Raw genomic sequence first — 22,500 nt, 5'->3', positions numbered from 1 at the left:
AAGAAGAAGAAGAAGGAGAAGAACTAGAAGAAGAAGCAGAAGAAGAAGACAAAGTAGAAGAAGAGGTCAGTGATGTGAATACTGGGTAGCGACCATGAACATCTAAACTTAGGCCGAGGGCGTCGTCATGCGGTTCCATACAGCGAAGAGCAAAGATCCTCCTGGTTAAATCTCACAGGATGAAGGTGAAGAACGTCCTGAGGTTAAAGGTCACAGACGATTCGCTGTAAAGCTGGAAGAACGTTTCATTTGGATCCAGAATCAGCTGAAAAGTGTCTCAGCTGGTCCTCAGAGCTCTTCCTCTCTCCAGCGGGACGAAGACCTCTGAATCTGAACATGCTGTTACATCACCAGTGATGGTCTCAGCCCCGCCTCCTGGAAAAGGCTTCGTTATGACCTCAAGGTATCAGGTTTCTAGTAAAGTGATTGACATGTTGACAACTTGTCCACAAGCTCACAGTTTGCTTCTCTTCTGTCTTCATGCAATCAGAACCTCCTGCTGTCTCCTCCACAAATAGCAGACATGCTGCTCATACTTGGGGTTTCTCTCTTCCTTCATCTTTTCATCACCTCCTCTTCCTCCTCCTCCTCCTCTTCCTCCTGCCTCTGTTGCTATGCCATATCCCATTTTTACCCTCGCAACAGATGTTAAAACCTGCAGAAGTTGAAAGATTTGAATATTTTCATTCTTCCACACGTTTCCAAGTAGGAGAACGTGAAGAATGTTCCTTCAAAAAGAAGAAAGACGTTTCTATATTTTGACATATTAAATGTTTTGGTGGAGCAGCCTGTAAAAGCTGAGGCGCTTTGCTTTTTATAGCCGGCAGTGTTGGAGTCTGCAGGGATCAGCTGTCTGACTGTAAAGCACCAGACTCACTGGTCCTGAGTCACTGAGCTGACTCACTTCAGATCTCCAACACTCACTGCTCACCAGGAGCACCGACCCACGAGCTGCCACCAGGAGCACCGACCCACGAGCTGCCACCAGGAGCACCGACCCACGAGCTGCCACCAGGAGGAGCACTGACCCACGAGCTGCCACCAGGAGCACCGACCCACGAGCTGCCACCAGGAGCACCGACCCACGAGCTGCCACCAGGAGCACCGACCCACGAGCTGCCACCAGGAGGAGCGCCGACCCACGAGCTGCCACCAGGAGGAGCGCCGACCCACGAGCTGCCACCAGGAGGAGCGCTGACCCACGAGCTGCCACCAGGAGGGGCACCGACCCACGAGCTGCCACCAGGAGGGGCACCGACCCACGAGCTGCCACCAGGAGGAGCACCGACCCACGAGCTGCCACCAGGAGCACCGACCCACGAGCTGCCACCAGGAGCACCGACCCACGAGCTGCCACCAGGAGGAGCACCGACCCACGAGCTGCCACCAGGAGGGGCACCGACCCACGAGCTGCCACCAGGAGCACCGACCCACGAACTGCCACCAGGAGCACCGACCCACGAGCTGCCACCAGGAGGAGCACCGACCCACGAGCTGCCACCAGGAGGGGCACCGACCCACGAGCTGCCACCAGGAGCACCGACCCACGAACTGCCACCAGGAGCACCGACCCACGAGCTGCCACCAGGAGGAGCACCGACCCACGAGCTGCCACCAGGAGCACCGACCCACGAGCTGCCACTAGGACCAGAATCTTGGTCTTTAACCGTCGCCATCTTGGTTCTCGTACGCCGCCATCTTGGTCTTTATCTGCCACCATCTTGCTCGTTTGACTTTAAATAGATTGTTTTTCTCAGCACCAAAGTGTTGACAAACTGAGTGTCTGAAGTCATCCTGCTAATTGTTGACAGTTTGACGCCATTTGTTTCCTCCCTGAATGGGATGTGATCTGGTTCCATCCAGAGGGTTGAAATAAGTGACTGACATCTTCAATTGAAGGGGATTAATCGGCCGTATCAGTTTTAGTGTCACAGTTCATCTGATACGGCTGAAAATACACTGAGATGAAATCTGACAGCGGCACACAAAGCTGTGACACTGAAACACAACATGACTGAGTCTTTGTGAACGCAGCTTTGAAACACTTCATCTATTTTATACGTTTTTGGGAGGAAAAAGAACGACAGTAAAAGAACAAATATGTTTTCTAATGAAAATAAAGATCCTGTAAGTCATCAAAATTAAAAACTTTCTAGAAATAATGATGTATTTTTAAAAAAAAGTCAATATTTTAAAATACTACGTCATTATTTTGAGATGCTGAGTCATTCATTGAGGATACTTGTGTTTCCATAGCTTCAGGGTTTGATATGAGAATAAAAAGCTCAGGTGTCTTACCTGTGTGTGTTCTCGATGCTGTTTGTCTCGTGTTGTCGTCTCTCAGCTCGTTGCTCTGCTGCTGCTCAGCTTCAGTAACTTTCCCTCGAGCGAACACAAACTCTCGTCGTCTCCTACAGACGCCTGAACGTCGAGGAGCAACGAAACATTTTGTCCTGCAGAAAACCAAGACGTGAACATTCCTGCGAACTTTCTAGGGCCGTAAAACTCTGAGCCAGCTGCAGTGAAAAGGGACCCGACCCCGTTGTGACCCGGCAGGGGCTCCTGTTCCATCCCCTGGGGAAACATTGTGTTACATAAGGAAACATTGTGTTACATAAGGAAACATTGTGTTACATATTCTAACATATTGTAACATGTTGTAACTTATTGAAACATATTGTCACATAGTGTAACACAATGAAACATAGTGTAACATAGTAAAACACGTGTTCTGAACCACTGAACCGTCATGTGAAGGTTCAACACGCATCACATGTTCTGGATTATCAGGACACAGTCTGTTTATTTTAAGAATATTATTTGCTTTTCATACGATAGGACACACTGGAAAGAGTGACGAGAGAGAGAGAGAGAGAGCGAGAGAGAGAGAGAGACAGAGAGAGAGAGAGCGAGAGAGAGCGAGAGAGAGAGAGAGAGAGACAGAGAGAGCGAGAGAGAGAGAGAGAGCGAGAGAGAGAGAGAGAGGAGGCTGGTCTCCTGTGGTGAGGACTCATCTTTGGTTCCTGTCACATCGTAAATAATAAAAAAGTCATAAAATGAATTCATGTTTCTGTGTCGCTTGGATCAAGAAATGAAACCAAGACGTCGTGTTGAACGTTGTTCTCCAGGTGGAACCTTCAGTGTTTGTTGGTCCACCATGAGGAGCTCCTGGTGTCTCCACTCAGATCTTTAGCATAGCATCTTAGCATAGCTTCAGTGTGTAGCTTCAGTGTGTGTATTCGGTGTGTGTGTGTCGTGTGTGTTCTACATGTGCGCAGTGTGTTTCAGGGTGTGAGAGGTTGATCGGTGGAAACTGTACATGCTCGTTATTTCTGTCCTGAGCATAAAAATATAAATATCTGACATAACGAGCAGCAGAGTTCACATGAAACTAGAAGCTGAGGAACCGGTTCAGGCCGGTTCATCTCCAGCTTCTCCTCACGCGTCGGATTTATTTACTCCAATCAGAATTTGATGTAAATATTTACTGTTAACTATATTGTTTATTCCTGGTTTCTTTTTTTAAATGATGTATGAAATTTAATTTAATTGTTTTTTCCTAAAATGAGGTTCTGGGAGTAAGTTCAGTAAACAATCCAACAAAACCACGGCACTAACACACAACACACACACACACACACACACACACACAAGACAGCGCTGTGGCTCGTTTATGATTAAATACGACTGCAGATGTAAAAACAGTAACACAACCAGCAGGAAATCCACCAGCAACTCTTCCTCTGGACAGAAGCAGACGGTGGATTTGTCTCCTCGGTGAATGAACGTGATTCATTACAGTCAAGAGGAGAGGAGGCGACACATTTCATTTGGTGGAGAGCACACACACACACACACACACACACACACACACACACACACACACACACACACACACACACCACTTTGTAATCAAGCCGTCTCAGTTGTATTGACAGCAGGAGTGAAAGCTCTCAGCCGGGATTAGAACCATCAGACGCACAAACGTTTGATATTCATGAAGCTGTGAGTCTGACACAATGTTGTGTTCAACCAACACACACACAGACACACAAGTTGCTCCACACTGTCACAGCGCTGCAGTCAGGTGTCTAACAAAGAGCCTGTTGGTGCACTGAGTGTCTTACCAACAGCCATTTATTCTGACAGGATCCTCTGGAGGAAAGAAACCACATTTTATGAATAAAAACATGAAGAAAACTGATTGTTTGAAATCTATAATCCATCATTAAACAAATATTTAATAAGCTAATGCTAACTGCTAAGCTAATATATAGACTTTCTGAAGACTTGCAATCCAGAAGAAACAAACATTTAACTTGAATGTGTCGACTAAATAAAAGACATTGATGTTGTGGAGACAACAAAAAAACACTTAGAAGAGGAGACGATGCCTCATTTGCATATTTAAAGGTACAGTGTCACAAAAGTTGCAAAACAAATAAAACATCGAAGTCGACCGTCAGCTGAGTTCATGACATCATCAGTTACAATGTGTACGCTGATATCTGATCACCTGTATTGATTACTACAGTAATACTCTGTATACTTATTGATTACTACAGTAATACTCTGTGTACTTATTGATTACTACAGTAATACACATACATACTGTACTTTAGGATGATGAGGTTTATTGAACACAGAAGAGAGAGAGAGAGAGAGAGAGAGAGAGAGAGAGAGAGAGAGAGAGAGAGAGAGAGAGAGAAAGAGAGAGAGAGAGAGAGAGAGAGAGAGAGAAAGCGAGAGAGAGAGAGAGAGAGAGAGAGAGAGAGTCATACTTTAATTGAGTTCAAAAGTTGACCAGCGTTTCTCGCTTTTATGTCCACTTGAATCATGGACAGTGTGTGTGTGTGTGTGTGTGTGTGTGTGCTGCAGCAAACCATACTTCAGCAGCAGCAGAATTTGAGCCAGATCATCTCTCTCTCTCTCTCTCTCTCTCTCTCTCTCTCTCTCTCTCACCATCAGCTGTGATTACTTTGGTAAAACAGCGCTGCGTCGCAGAGAACCAATTTTCCTAATGCACAGCCTTCAGACACACACACACACACACACACACACACACACACACACACCATGGTTATTGATGAGGTAAATGGGGAGAGGGGCAACAAGGGGCACACACACTGCTGGGAAACAGAGAGAGAGAGAGAGAGAGAGAGAGAGAGAGAGAGAGAGAGAGAGAGAGAGAGAGAGAGAGAGAGAGAGAGACAGAAGGGCGAGCGAGACGTGGACAAAGAGAGAGGGACAGCGGTGGGAGACGGGACGGAGGAGAGGAAGACGAGGGACGGGGGATGACGAAGACGAGGACATTTCAGATGGAGAGAAAGAAGCAGAGAGGAGACAAGGAGACGAGGAAGGAGGGAACACCAAGATGCTCTCTGTCCTCACGGACGATGGAGGAGACATCAGGATGACCACACTTTTCTTTTCCTTCATATTTACACATATTCATGTTTATAATATATAAAATATAATAACACAGAGCATAATGCAGCCAGCATGATGTTCTCCAAAGATAGGAAGCAAAAGTCAGACATCTCACTCCCGCTGCTTTGCACAGTTCGGTGAAGTCTCCTCCGTTGGAGCCGCAGAAGGACGAGAGGAGGACGAGGATGTGATGAGATGCTGGAGAGGAAGAGGAGGAGAAGGAGAAGAAGAACCGGCGTCGGAGCGCTTCATCAGAGAGACGCTGGAGAGGAAACACAACGAGTCAAACCAACTGAGACGATGGATGAAGAACGTTCAGAATACTTCATGAGAGCTGCAACATCCTGCAAGTCTTCACGCCGAGAGTTAAGAGTTTGACCTCCATGAACTCCGGGATCAGTCCTGCAGCCAAAGACCTCCTGACAGGATCCCTTAAAGACCTCCTTACAAGATCCCTTAAAGACCTCCTTACAGGATCCTTTAAAGACCTCCTTACAGGATCCCTTAAAGACCTCCTTACAGGATCCCTTTAAGACCTCCTTACAGGACCCCTTAAAAACCTCCTTACAGGATCCCTTAAAGACCTCCTTACAGGATCCCTTAAAGACCTCCTTACAGGATCCCTTAAAGACCTCCTTACAGGACCCCTTAAAGACCTCCCTTAAAGGATCTCTTAAAGGATCCCTTAAGGTCTACTTCAAACCTCTGTGCTCTTCTTAATGACAGGAAGCTCCACCTCTCTTCAGGGCTAACGCAGTTAGCATGAACACCTGCAACATCTCTTCAACTTCAAACATCTGCAAAGAACATTTCTTCTTCACCTTAAACCTCTAAAGGACATTTTTAATCTCTTTTTAAGGCGGAACGTGTGTTTTTACTGTTGAAGAGCTTTTCTGTCTCTTATAAAGACTCTAAATCCAACAGGAACCTCTTTTTAAGTTCCTCTGAGACAACCTTAGACTTCTATAAGAATAAAGAAAATAACTCAACTTGAGTCCTTTAAGGTTTGAATCCACCAAAGAAACTATTCCTTGTAGGACGTTGTCTTCCCAGGATGCTTCCAGCCGCCACTCAGAGCTTCTTCTCTTCTTGGTGCCGACAGAAAGGAAACAAGTCAAGCGTCTGTTTCAGCGCTGAAGTTCACAGAAGCTGAACTGAAACATCGCTGACGTCCACGTCGTGTCACTTTGTCTCCTCTCGTCTGCAGCAGCATGGGACTCAGCTGCTTCAAGTCCTGGAAACATGACAGCACAGGACACAAAGGTGTGACACACACACACACACACACACACACACACACACACACACAACGTGTTAATCCGTCCAGCTGTGTGTGTGTCGCCCTTGAGTGACATCAGTTTAATGCTGACTCACGTTCTTCTTCACACACGTGTGTGTGTGTTTGATGTGACTTTGAGGAGGACAGACAGTGGAGCATGATGGGACATGTGATGTGGGGGGAAGAGGGGGTATGGTGTGTGTACGTGTGTGTGTGTGTGTGTGTACGTGTGTGTGTTTCTCTGCTGATCTGCATCCTCAACACGTCGTCTTTCAGACGAGAGGAAAGATTTATTTGACTTCTTTGTCTCCTGATTCTCTGATGGAAACTGTAGCAGGAAAGACTGTCTGACCGCCAGTAACTGTGTGTGTGCGTGTGTGTGTGTGTGTGTGTGTGTGTGTGTGTGTGTGTGTGTGTGTGTGTGTGTGTGTGTGTGTAGGGAACAGAGACGTGTTGGCCAGCCCAGGATCCTACTTCTTCCTCTCCAACAGCGCCGGTCAAGGAGACGAGTGGCTGAAGAGCCTCAACAAGGGAGTCTGGATCCCCTTCACAGGTACACACACACACACACACACACACACACACACACACACACATTTTAGAACATTTGTGTTTTCTGCTGACAAGAAATCCATAAAAATAATGCTTTAACACATGAAGCATAGACTTCTATACAACCAGAGGAGCCGCCGCCTGGTGGTCAGGAGAGAGAATGCAGCTCTAACACATGAAGCATAGACTTCTATACAACCCGCTGAAGGCTTCCTCCCCTTGCAGGCGTGTTCGGGCAGCGCCTGGAGGAGACGGTGCTGTATGAGCGGCGCTACGGGGTGCGCTTGGTTCCTCTGGTGGTGGAGCAGTGTGTGAGCTTCATCCGGGAGCGCGGGCTGCTGGAGGTGGGCTTGTTTCGTCAGCCGGGTCAGGCCAGTCTGGTCAAAGAGCTGCAGGAGGCCTTCGACGCAGGAGAGAGGCCGTCCTTCGACAGGTACCACGCCTCCTCCTCCTTTGTTGTTCCACACTTCTTCTCGCAGAGGGACAGAAGTCGACCTGCAGTGTGTTTGTCTCCCTGCAGTCGCACAGACGTCCACACGGTGGCGTCTCTGCTGAAGCTCTACCTCAGGCAGCTGCCGGAGCCGCTGGTTCCTTACAGGCGCTACCAGGACTTCCTGCTCTGCGGCCAGAAGCTGTCGAGCGACCGCACACTGGTGAGCGACACAACAGCTACACAAGCTCATTGGTGAAGGTTACTGTGAGGAACCGGTTCCTCCGCTAGAGGTCTGCAGCTCATGGATGAACAGACCCGGTTGTCCTTGACCAAAAATGACTCCTCCATTACTCAGAGGTTTTTACCTGTATTGTTCGGTGCCTTCCCATCATCCCACAGAGTCACACTGCACATCCTGAGAAAGATTACGACCCAAAGCATCTGAATGTACAATAATACATAACAATAAACACAAGTAGTGACATGTGAGGAAGCACATTCAGTCCCAAAAACACGTTTAGAAGAGTCTGAGGACCAATGAGATCGCAGGAACTCGCTTCTTCTATACAAGTTTTCTTCATGCCACTCATAGACGTTAGATGGCCATGAAGGTTTTGTTTCCAGTTCCCAACCTTCTTCTGTTTGCTGGAGGAGTACTTATACATGCAACGGTACTCCCTCCAGTACACAAATAAAGTACATTTAGTGCAATACTCCCTGAGTCCTCTTCTTCCTCTGCTCTCAGGTTTTGGCCGAGTTGAGGAATCTTCTTCATGAGTTGCCAGTTGCAAACTTCAACTTACTCAACTTCATCTGCCAGTAAGAACATTGACTTTAGACGTACCTGGTCTGTGTGAACGCACATGAATATTCACATTTGAAAGAATTCAGAGTAAATAGCAGAATAACAGAAGATTGTGTTTCTTCTTATTCACAGTGCAAATGTTCCTGAGACTTTTTAACCTTTACAATAAGAACATTATTGACAAAATAGTTAATTATTTTGAGTAACTGTAAACTTTGAAGAATGTTAATTAGCTTGTGTGTGTGTGTGTGTGTGTGTGTGTGTGTAGGTTTCTAAATGAGGTCCAGAGTTACTCCGGCAGTAACAAGATGAGCGGGCAGAACTTGGCCACCGTGTTCGGGCCAAACATCCTCCGAGCCAAAGCCGAAGACCCGCAGAGCGTCATGAGAGGTCAACGAAGCAGGAACAGACGACTTTTGTTGCCTTTTTGTTTCATTTTGTGTCAATTTGGTGGTAATTTTAAGCCGAACCGTCACGTTCTTTGCTACACCTAAACCAGCAGTTTTGTATCATTTTTTTTGTTTTAATTTGTTTCATTTTCAATCGCTGAAAACGTTAAAATGTTCCAAAGTGTTTCAAACTGTGAGAAAACACTTGACCTTTTAAACGTGACACAGTTTGGTTGTATAGGAACGTAAATCTACAAGGTTGAAAACGTTCTGAAGAAAAAAAATATTCAAACTCTTGTGCTTGCATCATAAATTATTCTTATTTTCTCATTAGAAAAATATCAAGCACACGAGATGATGCTCACCGTTTAACTCTCAAATGAGATTTGAAACAAACATTTCTAAATATTTGTTGAGTTTACTGAGAATATGATGGGGAGCATAAAAGTGGATCTTTTTTTACCATCTTTTCAATTTCATCCCAGTGAAACTGGGTTCCCGTCGTAATCCGTTCCACCAGTACGGTTCTTTAAAGAACTTCTTGCTCCCTCTCTTTGTTCCCTGCAGGTGCAGCGCTGGTCCAGGTGCTGATGCTGGAGCTGATCAGAGAACACGGGTCTCTGTTTGCCAAAATCCCCGCGACCACCTCCGTCCGTCCGCCGCGAGGTTTGCACCATTCGCCGAGCGCTCTGCGGCAGCCGCACCTCCACCCGCCGCCCTGCCTCCGCCAGCTGTCCATGCCTCTCATCGTGGAGCGCTCCGGAGCGCCGGGGCAGCCCGCCGCAGACGAGCAGAACCCCAGGTACACCCGACCCGACCCGGACAGAGACACTCAACCATCTCACAGCCTCTCATGGACTCAAGGTCCAGACGGGTGAAGCGGCAGCCAGCAAACGTTCAGGCCCTTAGCAGGCCCTTCAAACCTGACAGGATCCCTTAAAGACCTCCTTACAGGACCCCTTAAAGACCTCCTTACAGGATCCCTTAAAGACCTCCTTACAGGATCCTTTAAAGACCTCCTTACAGGATCCCTTAAAGACCAGGCCCTTCAAACACAGCAGGAAAAAATGCGTCGCTTCATCAGTGGCCCCACGCGTCAAAGTACGGCGCTCTGGCGTCCATTTTGGACGATTCGGGGATGCTGTATAAGTTTCTGCTTATTACATGCATAGTGCCTTTTCAAAACAAACTTCCAATGTACGTTTACTGAGAAAGATTTGTTTGTTTTTAGGTTAACTTGGTTAGATTTAAGTACATTGACTTGTACGGCGCTTTTCTAGCCAACCACCCATTCATACAGTGATGGCTACAATGCAAGTGCCACCTGTCCATCAAGACTAAACCTTTTGGGAGCAATTTGGGGTCAAAAGACAAGAACAAGGACACCGTGGACGACCGCTCCACCACTGAGCCACTGTCGCCCCCAACCATTGTGATTTGGGTTAAAATATGTTTGTTAAGTATGTAAGTTTGTAAGATGTTTTGGCTCAACTCGCTTTGCCAAAGGATGTTTGTTGTTTTGTTTCCTTGAAATCATCTTGACACTTTACGTTTCTTTGCTTTCTTTAGCTGCGCCTTCTCCGCCGCTGCCAAATCCGACCTGTCCTCCAGCCAGAAGAGGTTTCTGGGCCATCGCTACACCTCCTCCCACCCAGAGAACTGCTTCTACCCGCTGCCCTCCTCCACTCAGCCCCTTCAGCACCACTCCGACAGACACAACATAGATTATCACCAGTGCCACGCTGGGCAAGGACCGTCCTCTGCAAATGTTCAAGCCTCAACAAACAGCCTGCAAGACCCAGCGCCCGACAGCTCCAAGCCCAGACCGACTCCCGCGAGCTGGGCAAAGGCCTGGCCGGGCCCGGGAGAGGCCGGCGCCGGTTTCTGGAGCTCTGGCGCCACAGAGAACGACGGTGCGGCGCCAGGAGCAGCCAGCGGGGGAAGCAGCGAGGCCCAGGAGGACAGCAACCTTTCCCTCTACGACAACCTGAACAGATCTGCACGTCACGGGTCGGAGGACGGCGGGCATTTTGAAGGCAACGATCCAGGAGGCGCTTGCGGAGAGGAGGCGGAGTTGGAGGAGGCCGGGCACTCAAGGGACTCCTTGTCTTCATGGTCTTCCTGTGAGATTCTCCCATTGGACGAGGCCGGCGATGCTGCGGGCGCGGTTAGTCCTGACGTATCGCCAAAGACACCCACGCCTTCAAGTCAGGTCGCGGAGGAGGGAAACGGCGATAACGACGGTCTCGAAGACGGCCACGACAATCACGATAACGACGAAGACAATTATGACGCCCGCCACCGCAACTCCCCGGCCTCCTGCTCCGGCCTCAGTACTCCTCTCAGCACGGGCAGCTCCGAGGTGTTCCTCCCCTCCGGTCCTCCAGACCTCCAGGTGCCCGAGCCTCAGTCTCAACCCTGGGGCGCTCACTCCCTCCTGGCCAAGATGCGGCATCAGATGGCCCGGCAGAAGGCCGAGTACCATACCAGGATACAGAGGTGAGCCACCAGCGTTTAAAAGTCCTTGTGAGTCGCTGGAGTTTGTTGTACTATTTAGGGTCCGAGCGACTGACCATGTTCAAACTGATGCATTTCTTATTCCTCTGATTTTAATTTTAGAACTTTGAACTGCTTTTTAGGGGACTTGTCATACTCCAAAAGTCACCAAATTTTGGACGCTTGTCAGGCCTGATGAAAATAGACGTATGAAATAGGCGTTAAATTTGAGTCAACATGTTTTTTTCTCTAGCGCCCTCTAGAAGATGGACCCTCGCCCAGATTGAAAGATTCACACATGTCCAGCTCCACCTGCTCTACAAAAAGCCTCTCAGACCCAGAATGTCGGCCAATAAAATTTTCCGACATTTTGAATTTTGTGAAAAACACGTTTTTACACTATTTTCATAGAACGCTTGGTCCGATTCATGCCAAACTTGCTGTGCATCATGAATGGAGCTGCATCTTCAAGACTGCATTGAAAGCTTTTTGATATCTCATTGCGTTGAGGAGTCAGACCAATTAACCTTTTAGTGGCGTGTCTTGATTTTAAATGGTGTGTGTGTGTGTACGGCAGGTTGGAGCGCTGCAACGACGTCCTGGAGAGGCAGGTTGCGGTTCTGCGGGTCGGTCTGGATCAGCAGAAGCGAAGCCGCAGCGTCGCCGAGATCAAGATCCGCAACATGGAGCGAGCCAAAGCCGACGCCGACCTCCGAAACGACACGCTGCAGAGGGAGATGGAGCTGTTCTTCCAGATGTACGGAGAGGCCAGGAGAAGAGGAGGGGAGGAAGGAGGAAGAAGAGGAGGAGGAGGAGGGAGTCTCTGAAGATGGATGGGAAGGTTCTTTGAAGTGTGTGGATCGGTCGGAGGAGGATGATGTAGAAAAGGGAGGGTTTGTTGCACATGATGAGAGGGATACGGTGTGAAAGATGACCGGGGAGTTGTTCTTTAAGGCATCGAACCCTGAAGGAAAAGACAAAAGGGCAAGAAATTAAAGTTATTGTCCGATCCAGAAGACGATCTGAAGACCATTGTGTGTCATTTCTACCCGGTTGCCTCGGGTCGGGAGGTTCAGGTCACGTTTCCAGAAGGTTTGAATCTGAAGATCCGATGTCTGTTGGATTGGTTTGCTGCAGCAGCTGATGGACCAGCTAAGAGTCTTCTGGCTAAAGACTTCGTCTCACATTAGATAAAACACAAGTGTTCCTGAACAACCGAGGTCGAGAAGAGGAAGGAAACTAAGGCTTGTCCAGACTTTGCAAGACGCCAGAACTGCTGAACTTAGCTACTGATCTCAGATGCGGTCTATTGATTCGTCCAGTTTGCTGCGACTGGAGTGCACGATGAGTCCATCAGTCCGTCTCTTGTGTTCACATCACACAGGGAAGCACCAGTGTGGGTCTTTGCCGTCTTAAAGTGTTCGCTGACTCCCACCTTCTTCACTCCAGTTTTCCTTACAATTTGATGGGATAACACTCAGACTCGCCTCACAGACACTCATCCAAACATGGATGACGTTGGTATCCTCTAGGACAGTCCACGACGAGGTCAAGATGCGTCCCGGACGAGCCTGAACTCGACAATCCATTGTGACAAGGAGAAGACGAGGATTCTCTGAAGTTGTGTTGTCAGCCTTAAAGTAACCGTGAGGAACCTTTAACTGGGTCTGAACCAGTCTCAGAGAGATGTTTTTATGTTTTCACTATTGAAATGGTCAACCCTTCAAGTTTGGGGAATTCGTTCGTCAACCCCGACTCATCACGGCTGCAGACTCTTTTTAACGCAATTAATATACAAACTTTTAATTTCCTGCAAGTGATTGAAGTGTTATCTAGTAACCGGTGCGCTAATATACGCAGGGAAAACCTTTGTAATGGGAAAATGTTTCTTTTTTTTAACTTCTGGCTGTGAACTGAACGCAGCGTCATGTCAAGAAATATCAATCAAATGGCGTCAATGGATCGATCTGGTTTACTTAAAGACACAGAAGTCGACTCCACAGTTACTCGCTGTAATAAAAACACACTGAGTGGATGCTGTTGTCTAAATTACTTGTTATTTCCACAGGAACTAGATGATTGCAGAAGCAAAGTGGAGATGTTATGGTTTTTACAGACGTCACAAAAACTCTGCATGAAGACGCAGGAAAATAAACTTTGATTCTTAAAAGAAAATAAAAATCACTGAATCTTTTCTGTGCTTTTGTCTATTGTGAACACGCATGAGTCCAGTGTGCGCCTTCCATGGCTCAGGATTTGGCAGGAAGCTCCTCTCTGACTGACGATGGGAGGAGCAACAAGACCAAACGGGATGTTTTGCTCCTCATTGGTGAACCGAGGCCCTCTAGAGGCTGAAATGAATCACTACAGGCAAAATTATAAAACGATCAATAAACAGTTCTGAGACGAGATGTTGTGCAAAGACGCCGACTCATGTTTTTCTGATGACAACGTCACATTTATTGTGAAACTTCAAAGTATACAGAGATCGTATGAACAAAGGAAAACGTCTCTTTGCATCCGCTTCACCACCACACAGGTTCAGATGCTTCAGCTAACAGGTTAACGTCAGAACAGTCACTTCTCATATTTACAGAGTGAAATAACAACCATCAACAAAGTGAAATCATACGACGCGTCACATCATCTTACAGAAAACTTGCATATAAAAAAAGCTATCTATTAGCATTTAGCTAGCGCTGCAGAATAATTCTTTTTTTCAACATCTCCTTCAGCAGGAGTTTGTCTCTTCAGTCGATTTGCAGTAAAACTCATCAGGAATCTTTCATGAACGACCAGAAGAAACGCATAGACTGAGATCACTCACTGCAAATTAAACCAGGGTTCAAACCCTCTTCTTCCTCTTCTTCTTCCTCTTTTGAGTCGTTTTAAATCCCACTTTGATAGAAAACAGTAAATCATAAAACCTTGAAACATCTCGACTGGGTTACTTTATTTTTTAAACACATGTTCTTCTTCTGGTCTCAAATGAACTACATCTGTTGCTACAGTGGAATATATATATATATATATATATATATATATATATATATATATATATATATATATATATATATATATATATATATATATATATATATAACAAAATCTATAAATTACATTTGTAACACAAAACAAACTCGTGGAACGTTTCAGTGAGCAGGATTTCCTGAGACAATTTTGTTTTTTTAAAATGTTTTTTTTTTATAATTCTTCTTGGATTATATTTGTTCTGTTGGTGTTAAACTAGACTTCAGGAATTAGTTGGACTTCTTCTTCCACCCTGCTTATTGAAATGCTCCTTTAAGAAGACAAAAAGGTTTTGAGAGACAGGACATCAACACCGAGGGAAGAGGAGTTCTGCATCTTGGAGGAATGTTTAGTGGGAATAAAGTGCAAGTCTTTGTTTTTTTACAGAGGATTATTTGAAACGAGGAGCACCGTCGTCTCCACCAGAACACAGGAACAGACTGGAGGTGGAGGGAACGCAGGGTTTTACAGCCGAGCTACACAGGAAACGCCTCACAGGAGACAGGAAGTCAAACGTTCTGTCCTGCAACACGAGCACGAACGGGCGAGGACTTTGTTTTTTTTCTTCTTTCCTGCTAAATAAGTTTATTTACACGTTTACTTGTTCCGTCAGATTTCCTTTCGGTAACGACGGAGGAACGTCGCCGCGTTTCCACGAGAGAGAACGAAAGATTTAAACTGCTGATTTTCATTGTCGATCAATCAATTAGTTATTCATTGATTATCAAACGTCAGCGGTGAGAGTTAAACTTTCGCTTTGTCAGAATCTGTAGAAGAAAAAAAAACAAAAACACGTTTCCATAATTCTTTACGACAAGCGAGCGTTAAACCCCCCCCCTCCGCTGTTACCGGGCAGCTTTCATGATGATTCAAAATGGTGGAAACACGGCGAGCGGTTGACCTCATCGAGTACCTCGTTGTTGTTGTTACTTGCGGCAGGAATGACGTACAAAAACTACGACAACAAGACTCAAGTTGTTGTGAAACAAAGTTGAACAAGTTACAACATTCTGTGGGACCTGTGGCGTCCGAGGCGGACGTCTTCGTGGTCGTCTTCATCGTCGTGGTCCTCTTCTTCGTCGTCTCCTCAGAAGCCGGAGGGCGTGAGGACGTTCATGTCTCTGGGCTTCAGCTTGTGGGGTCGCGCTCCCTGCCGTCGGCCCTCCATCGTGGGGATCTCCATCTTGGGGGGGTTGACCTTCTGGGCGGCGGCGCCGTCGGCCAGCCGCGTGGCCTGAGACTTCATCACCTCCATGGGCGTCGGCTTGTGGGCGCCGCGGTACGCCTGCAGCGCAAAGCCTGCTGGGAAAAAAAGACGAAGAAGTTCTTTAACTCTCTACACCCCTAAACCCCTGAAGGCATGAAGCTGCACCGTGACTCAGCCAGAAGCTGTAAGAAACGTCGTCACCGCTAGATTTCATCTTTCCGACGGTCTTTGAACTCATCACGAGCGAACGCTTCAGAAAAAGCAACAAAAACTAAACTTAAAAATTTAAAATCATTTAAAATATTTTCCCAAATAAACCGTTTGCTTTTCTTCTAAAAGTGTTGAAAATATGTTTGATGTACAGATTCCAGAGGTTTCCAATTTTGTAAAAAAAAATATTTTAAGAAATTTAACTCTCAATATTTTAAGAAATAAAAAAAAAAAAATCCAGACTTTACCTGTAAAGTAAATGTCAGAAAGTTAAAGTTTCCGGTAGTTAAAATACATCGTGGATGATTTTTAACGTGTTGGTTGTGGCGCCCCCTGTGGACGGAGGCGGTCGTGTCTCTGTGGCGCCGCTTTTAAACTAGTTTTCTTTATGAATGTTTTCAAAATTGCTATTAACTAAAATATTAAACTTTTATTCATAACTCAATTTGTTTTATTTAGTTATTTTCATTGGTGCCTGAGTTGTTCTTATTGTTTAATAAGGTTTACTTAATTTAAATATTCATATTAAAATATATTTTTTTATAACTGTGAAGCTGGTTTATAAAAGTACAAAATAAACTAAAACCTATTTATTTACCTAATCAATCACTTTTTACAGCTGTTCTGAATATCCGACTAAGTGTATTCCTGGCATTAGGACAATAATAGTTATTATTATAATTATTATTAGTTATTGTAAACGTGAGAAGACGAGTAAGCTTTAAATCACTCACCTAAAGTCATCCTGAGATCAGACTGAAAGCTTCCACGCCGACGCAGTCGTGAAAACATCGAAGCTCTGAACTCAAACTTTAAAGTTAACGAGTGATGAAACTCAAACTGCAGCCGAGTGTTGACCGACAGTCTGAAGGTCGAGCGCTCGCCCACTTTCACCCCACGGACAGTTTATCAACGTGCAAATGGTTTACTAGCTCCTGTTAAGACTCAAACTAGCTCCTGACAGGTTAAGACTCAAACTAGCTCCTGACAGGTTAAGACTCAAACTAGCTCCTTACAGGTTAAGACTCAAACTAGCTCCTGTTAAGACTCAAACTAGCTCCTTACAGGTTAAGACTCAAACTAGCTCCTGTTAAGACTCAAACTAGCTCCTGACAGGTTAAGACTCAAACTAGCTCCTGACAGGTTAAGACTCAAACTAGCTTCTTACAGGTTAAGACTCAAACTAGCTCCTTACAGGTTAAGACTCAAACTAGCTCCTTCCAGGTTAAGACTCAAACTAGCTCCTTCCAGGTTAAGACTCAAACTAGCTCCTGACAGGTTAAGACTCAAACTAGCTCCTTACAGGTTGAGTAAAGACTCAAACTAGCTCCTTACAGGTTGAGTAAAGACTCAAACTAGCTCCTTACAGGTCGAGTACAGACTCAAACTAGCTCCTTACAGGTCGAGTAAAGACTCAAACTAGCTCCTTACAGGTCGAGTAAAGACTCAAACTAGCTCCTTACAGGTCGAGTAAAGACTCAAACTAGCTCCTTACAGGTCGAGTAAAGACTCAAACTAGCTCCTTACAGGTCGAGTAAAGACTCAAACTAGCTCCTTACAGGTCGAGTAAAGACTCAGGAGGAGGCGGTGTGGTGTACCTGGAGTCGTGGGGTCGGATCCCAGGTCAGACGTGGACTTCTGGACGGCGGGCCGCGGTCCAAACACGCTCCAGCGCTCCACCGCCGCGTCGGCTCCACCGAGATCCAGACTGTTGTTGGAGGAACCGACGCTGACCTCTGAACTGGTGCTGCCGAACCAGCCCCTACACACACACACACACACACACACACGCACACGCACACGCACACGCACACAGTTTAATACAAACAGCTTTCAGTGTTTCAATAATTTTATCGTCAAGATGAACAGATTGAGTGTGTGTGTGTGTGTGTGAGTGAGTGAGTGAGTGAGTGAGTGAGTGAGTGAGTGAGTGAGTGAGTGAGTGAGTGTGTGTGTGTGTACCTGCGTTGCTGCTTCGGGGAGCTGTGAGGAGTGCTGGATGGAGTAGACTGAGCGGAGGAGCTCTGTCGATCTTCTCTGGCCTCTAAACTCTGGATCTGCAGTTTCTAAACAACGACAACAGAATTCAGTCTTTCGTAGAAGAAACAGGTTTTATATTCTTGTGAAAACAACAACAACAACAACAACAACAATCACCTGCAGGGACTCGGGCATGCGGTGGTGCAGCCGGGTCTCCTCGGCGGTGAGGCCCTTGTGGGGCGTGTAGCTGGTGTCGCTAAGCCCCGCCCTCTGCTCGAACCGGTAGACGCTGTCCTGAGTCTGCTCTGAGAGGAGGAACGGTCAGGACCGTTAGAAGTGACTCTGTCGCAAAGTCAAACATTCAACAGGTAAATGATGATAGTACCGTCTGGATGAAGCATTAAACGGTCAAATGTTACTCATTTAGCGGCTAGTTAGCTGGTTGCTAACTAACTCAGGGTTAATATGGATGTCCATGACTTTTACCCAAATGTTCATGAGCAAACATTGTGTGAAATGTGTGTGTAAACAGTACAAAGTGATAAAATGTAGTATTTAAACTAACAATGAGGATTCAAAGCATACAGTAAACCTTAAATGACTCAAATGAATGAGAGACAATAGTTTGATGAAAAGAATAAACATTTATATAGATGCCTGTATGTATGCTGCTGATATTTAGTTTGTTTTGTTTTCCAGGACTTTTCCAGGCATGGCTAACTAGCCAGCTGGCCTAAACAAGCATCACCAAAACAGTTGAATATCTTCATGTGGTGTTTTTAATGTTCTGGACCTGTAGCATGAAAGCATGATGGAGCTAGCTAGCTAGCTAGCTTGCTAACGCCACATGAATATAATAAAAACTTGTTGTTGTTCATGCTGAAGCAGAGGTCACATACTGGTGATGAGAGAATTCATGATGACGGAGGAGGCCTTGGCCTTCACAACAGCCGGTAACCGCGAGCGGGCGCTGTCCGCCACCGCCGACTGACCCGCCGCCCCGCTCTCATCCTCCTGGTGGGGAAAAAAACACATCATCATCATCATCATCATCATCATCGTCATCGAGGACGCAGCCTTAGCATGTTCGTGGCCTCACCTCGGCCAGGTGGAAGAACTTCCTGTCGGGGATGACGGGGCGCCGCCACAGGTTGTTGATGCTGATGTCGTGCGGTGGCGTGGACATGGGCGCCTCCAGGTTGTCGTCGTAGCTGAGCGCCCGGCGGGTCATCCCGATGGGGAGCCTCATCCCACCCATCCCAGAATCCTCTATGGCTGCGAGGCAAACGCATTTAAACTACGTTCAGACATTTAGAAAACATATCTCGTTCATCTGAAGAATTTTACCTACGAAGTCGAGAAGAAAACGAAAGCTTCTGCTCTCTGTACCGGCAGAGAGCGTCCAAAAATATGTCGCGTGAGAAGCAGACAACTATATCTGCGTTGTAAACGCTCCCAGGTTGAAGATGAACAGAAGCTCTCCTGCAAGGAGCAGCTCTCTGAAAGCCAGAGTCTCGTGTTGTGTACCAACAACGAGCTGACGGCTTCACACAGTGCAAAAGTACAAAGTACACAGATCTAACACCAAACCATTAATAAATACATGGAGTATCCTGTACTCTGGGTAAATGGTTACTGCACGCCGCTAACAGGTCACGCTGCGCATGTGCGACTCGCCGATTTTTGGCGTTTTGCCAAACCCTCTCTCCTGAAGTCTCCGTCAAGGCTCTTTTCTGCTGTTCTGTGTCTCAAAACCTTAAAAGATCTCAGCTCAACATGGAGCATAAACTGAGTTAAAGTCTACAACCGCGGTTATAGAGACAGAGGAAAGCAGCGCACTGCAGCACCAACACTGATGCTACCTGATGCTCACACATCTACTCATTCTGTTTGTTATGCAATTTGCTTTTAGTTTTCCAAAATAAGCTATTTAGTAGTAACTACATTTTATTTTTTGAACAAATAAAACTTTATTTTCATTGTTGTAAGTGATTGAATTTTTTTGTTGGTGTGATGGGACAATGTGGTTCCATTGAAAGTTGTTGCAATTTTCTTATGGAGTCACAAAATGATGCAATTTACAGAAAAAGCAAAGCTTTTGGTGTTTGTGTCATTGTCGTCGAGGTAAACTTCACTCACCTGGTAAATCCCTTGAGCCGGACATGATGTCAGCGAGACAAAGAACAAGATTGACCAGGACAGGACCTGGAACAAGTCATGCACATTAGAATCATATTCAGTTTATTTTATATTGCCCAAAATCACAAATACAACATTACATAAATATGACAGAAACTATTCATTTAGTGAGCAGTTTACACATGGCACACGGTCCAGAAAACATGGTCGAGAGGAGGGCACCAGCAGGGCCGTGGCCAAGAATGAATTAAAGATGACAGAAGAATAAAGAGAAACTATAGAATACAGATATGAACATGCGGTCAGTCCTCAGACTACAGGTTAAACGGTGATCTCACCTTTCGGCTGCGTTTCTGTGGCGTGGAGAGGAAGTGACGACAGTTACATCGGTCCGTCTGAGACGAGTGACGCCCTGCGGCAGTGCATTGTGGGTAAGCAGCCAGGCCGGACAAGCGACTGTTGAGACAGCAGAGGTCAAAGGTCAACAATGTAATTCAGAAGGAAAGCCCAAGAGGACAGACACGCTTCCTCGTCCAGCTTTTGAACTTAAATACTTTGCATTTTATACATATACACACATTTGTTTGTGTAGAAGTAAAGATATGTGTACATGTATGACAGTGGGAGCGGAGGATGACGGGTTGTTCCAGAGGAGGATGACTACATAACTCCTACTGCAGCAAAGGGGCTCTGAATCAGCCCTTCAAAATAAAAGCTTACATTTTCTGTTGCGGGGTTAATCAAGCAAGCCTTGTTACACAGCAGAACGAATGCACAAACAGCTCGTTTAAATTGTAAATACTGAATCTAGCTAAATAAAATAGATCATATCTGCTAAATGCAGAGGCACACTAACCCTGCAGAGGTGAGGTCAGTGCTTTGAACGGTGATGTCCGGATGCACAGCTGTGACCTAAACCAGCTGAGACCAGTCCATCGTTAGTCTGGTTACCGTTATAAAACATGCATACACGTCACACAGGGAATTTTTTTTAAAGCAGATAAATAAACTAATTCTGACAGTATTATCACCAGTATTTGCACTCGCCAAACTCCATTCAGAAAATCGTCATTTTAAAGGTATTTTACAATGAGGGTTACAGGTATAATAATCTCATGCCTTCTATAGTCACATGTTGTATTATATTCACCAAATACATGAATCACCATGGAGCATTTATTTCCGAGGAAATCTTACACGTTGATCGTTCCCAAATGTTGAAAACACAAGACTAGCTGCTTATAAAAACAAGTATTTTTTTTACTAAAGCAGATAGTGCTTGGTGTCTGTGAAACCATGCCGAATTGAAGAATGGCTGCTACACATTCGCAAAATGTGTAAATTCGAGGTTTAACGTTTTCCCGCGTTGACCGAGAAGCGTTTAATCGTTAAAACGTGCCGGTCCGCGGTGGAGTTTGGTGGCAGCTCGGAGGGTCGACACGAGATAGCGGAACCAGTTGGCACTGGCTGAAGGACAACAACAAGCCGAGCGGCGGCGGACTAAAGATGGACGCGGCCGTGTCTGTCAGCGCGGACCGCGGTACTTTAACTCACCGGAGGTAGATGGTGGCTTCAGGCCGACGGCCGAGACATTGGCGAGCCTCCAATGTCGACGGGTTCACGCAGAACGCAACGAAGCGGACGGGCAGCAGCCATTACTGAGCCCGTTAAAGTAAAGCCGCGTCCTCCATTGACGGAGTGGAAGAGTTCTCGTTGCCTGTTCTTAAATATCGCGAGACTTGAGTATAAACTCTCGCTCTCACCGACACACAGACAAACACGACACAACCGCGCACACACTCTCACACACAGCTGAGTAAATATGAAGGTAGATTTGTGTCTTTTTTACCTGAGCAAATGTATTGTTTGTAAGTAAATTATCTCTAAATATTTGCTCTCAATTCCAAATATTTCCTTAAAAAAAAACACTAAAAAAAAATCTCTAAAAAAAAGAAATTTCAAAAAACTTAAAAAAAAATAATAAAAAAAACGCTCTAAAAAATAAAATGCTTTTAAAAAATAAAATTTGCTCTAAACAAAACGCTTTTTAGAGCTCAGTTTCTTTAAGAGCATTTTTTTTAGGACAGATGTTTTTTGAGAGCGTTTAAAAAAAATGTAGAGCAATTTTTTGAATTGAGAGCAAAGATTTAAAGATAATTTACATACATCAAGACAGCCCCCCCCCCCCACACACACACACACACACACCCACACAGGTCTGACAGCTGTGTAGACAGTGTACATGCATCTTGTCTCCAGCAGGTGGCGCCCTCACAGTGTCCGGTAGTGTTTAACGTTGAAGAGTTAATGCTGTTCCTGCTGATGACTTTCACTTTACTTTGTTGACAATTAAGTTTTAATTTTATTTTCTAGCTTTTTGTTGTCAGCCAAAGTATTTTTGTAAACTTTTAAAAGCTGCTGTATAAATAAAGTTATCACTATTCTGTATTGTTGGCGCACCTGAGGGCGCGCACAGGTGGGACTTCCTGTCAGTGACTCCTCCCCCCTCCGGCCCCGCCCACCCCGAGCGCCTCCCTCCATGGAAGAACT

General features: G+C 45.9%; 2 protein-coding genes across 4 annotated transcripts; one reads left to right on the top strand and one right to left on the bottom strand.

The window, feature by feature from the left end:
- Window positions 1-6,627: 6,627 nt before the first annotated feature.
- LOC137787364 (rho GTPase-activating protein 24-like) lies at window positions 6,628-13,314 on the top strand. The gene is made up of 9 exons (XM_068579722.1): window positions 6,628-6,693; window positions 7,149-7,262; window positions 7,487-7,694; window positions 7,782-7,914; window positions 8,440-8,513; window positions 8,768-8,889; window positions 9,456-9,690; window positions 10,458-11,387; window positions 11,962-13,314. Exons 1-9 carry the CDS (start codon window positions 6,642-6,644, stop codon window positions 12,209-12,211), a joined length of 2,118 nt encoding a protein of 705 aa, XP_068435823.1. The 5' UTR covers window positions 6,628-6,641; the 3' UTR covers window positions 12,212-13,314.
- A 1,190-nt stretch (window positions 13,315-14,504) lies between these two features.
- Window positions 14,505-21,662, bottom strand: LOC137788193 (putative monooxygenase p33MONOX). Of its 3 annotated transcripts, none has more exons than XM_068581044.1 (9): window positions 21,505-21,662; window positions 20,289-20,406; window positions 19,951-20,016; window positions 18,911-19,086; window positions 18,711-18,825; window positions 17,989-18,116; window positions 17,794-17,897; window positions 17,430-17,593; window positions 14,505-15,716 (listed from the first exon to the last, which is right to left on the bottom strand). In XM_068581044.1, exons 3-9 carry the CDS (start codon window positions 19,973-19,975, stop codon window positions 15,502-15,504), a joined length of 927 nt encoding a protein of 308 aa, XP_068437145.1. In that variant the 5' UTR covers window positions 19,976-20,016; window positions 20,289-20,406; window positions 21,505-21,662; the 3' UTR covers window positions 14,505-15,501. The 3 variants fall into 3 exon arrangements, with proteins under 3 accessions (XP_068437145.1, XP_068437147.1, XP_068437146.1); XM_068581046.1 differs by having other exon boundaries at window positions 14,505-15,713; XM_068581045.1 differs by lacking the exon at window positions 21,505-21,662 and adding an exon at window positions 20,807-20,872.
- Window positions 21,663-22,500: the final 838 nt, after the last annotated feature.

This window comes from Clinocottus analis, unplaced genomic scaffold, assembly GCF_023055335.1.
Source record: "Clinocottus analis isolate CAN_PGR_092001 unplaced genomic scaffold, fCliAna1.0.p SCAF_17, whole genome shotgun sequence".
NCBI classification, from domain to species: Eukaryota; Metazoa; Chordata; class Actinopteri; order Perciformes; family Cottidae; genus Clinocottus; species Clinocottus analis.
Note: the sequence above shows the minus strand (reverse complement) of the source record. Positions and strands in the feature narration are given on the sequence as shown.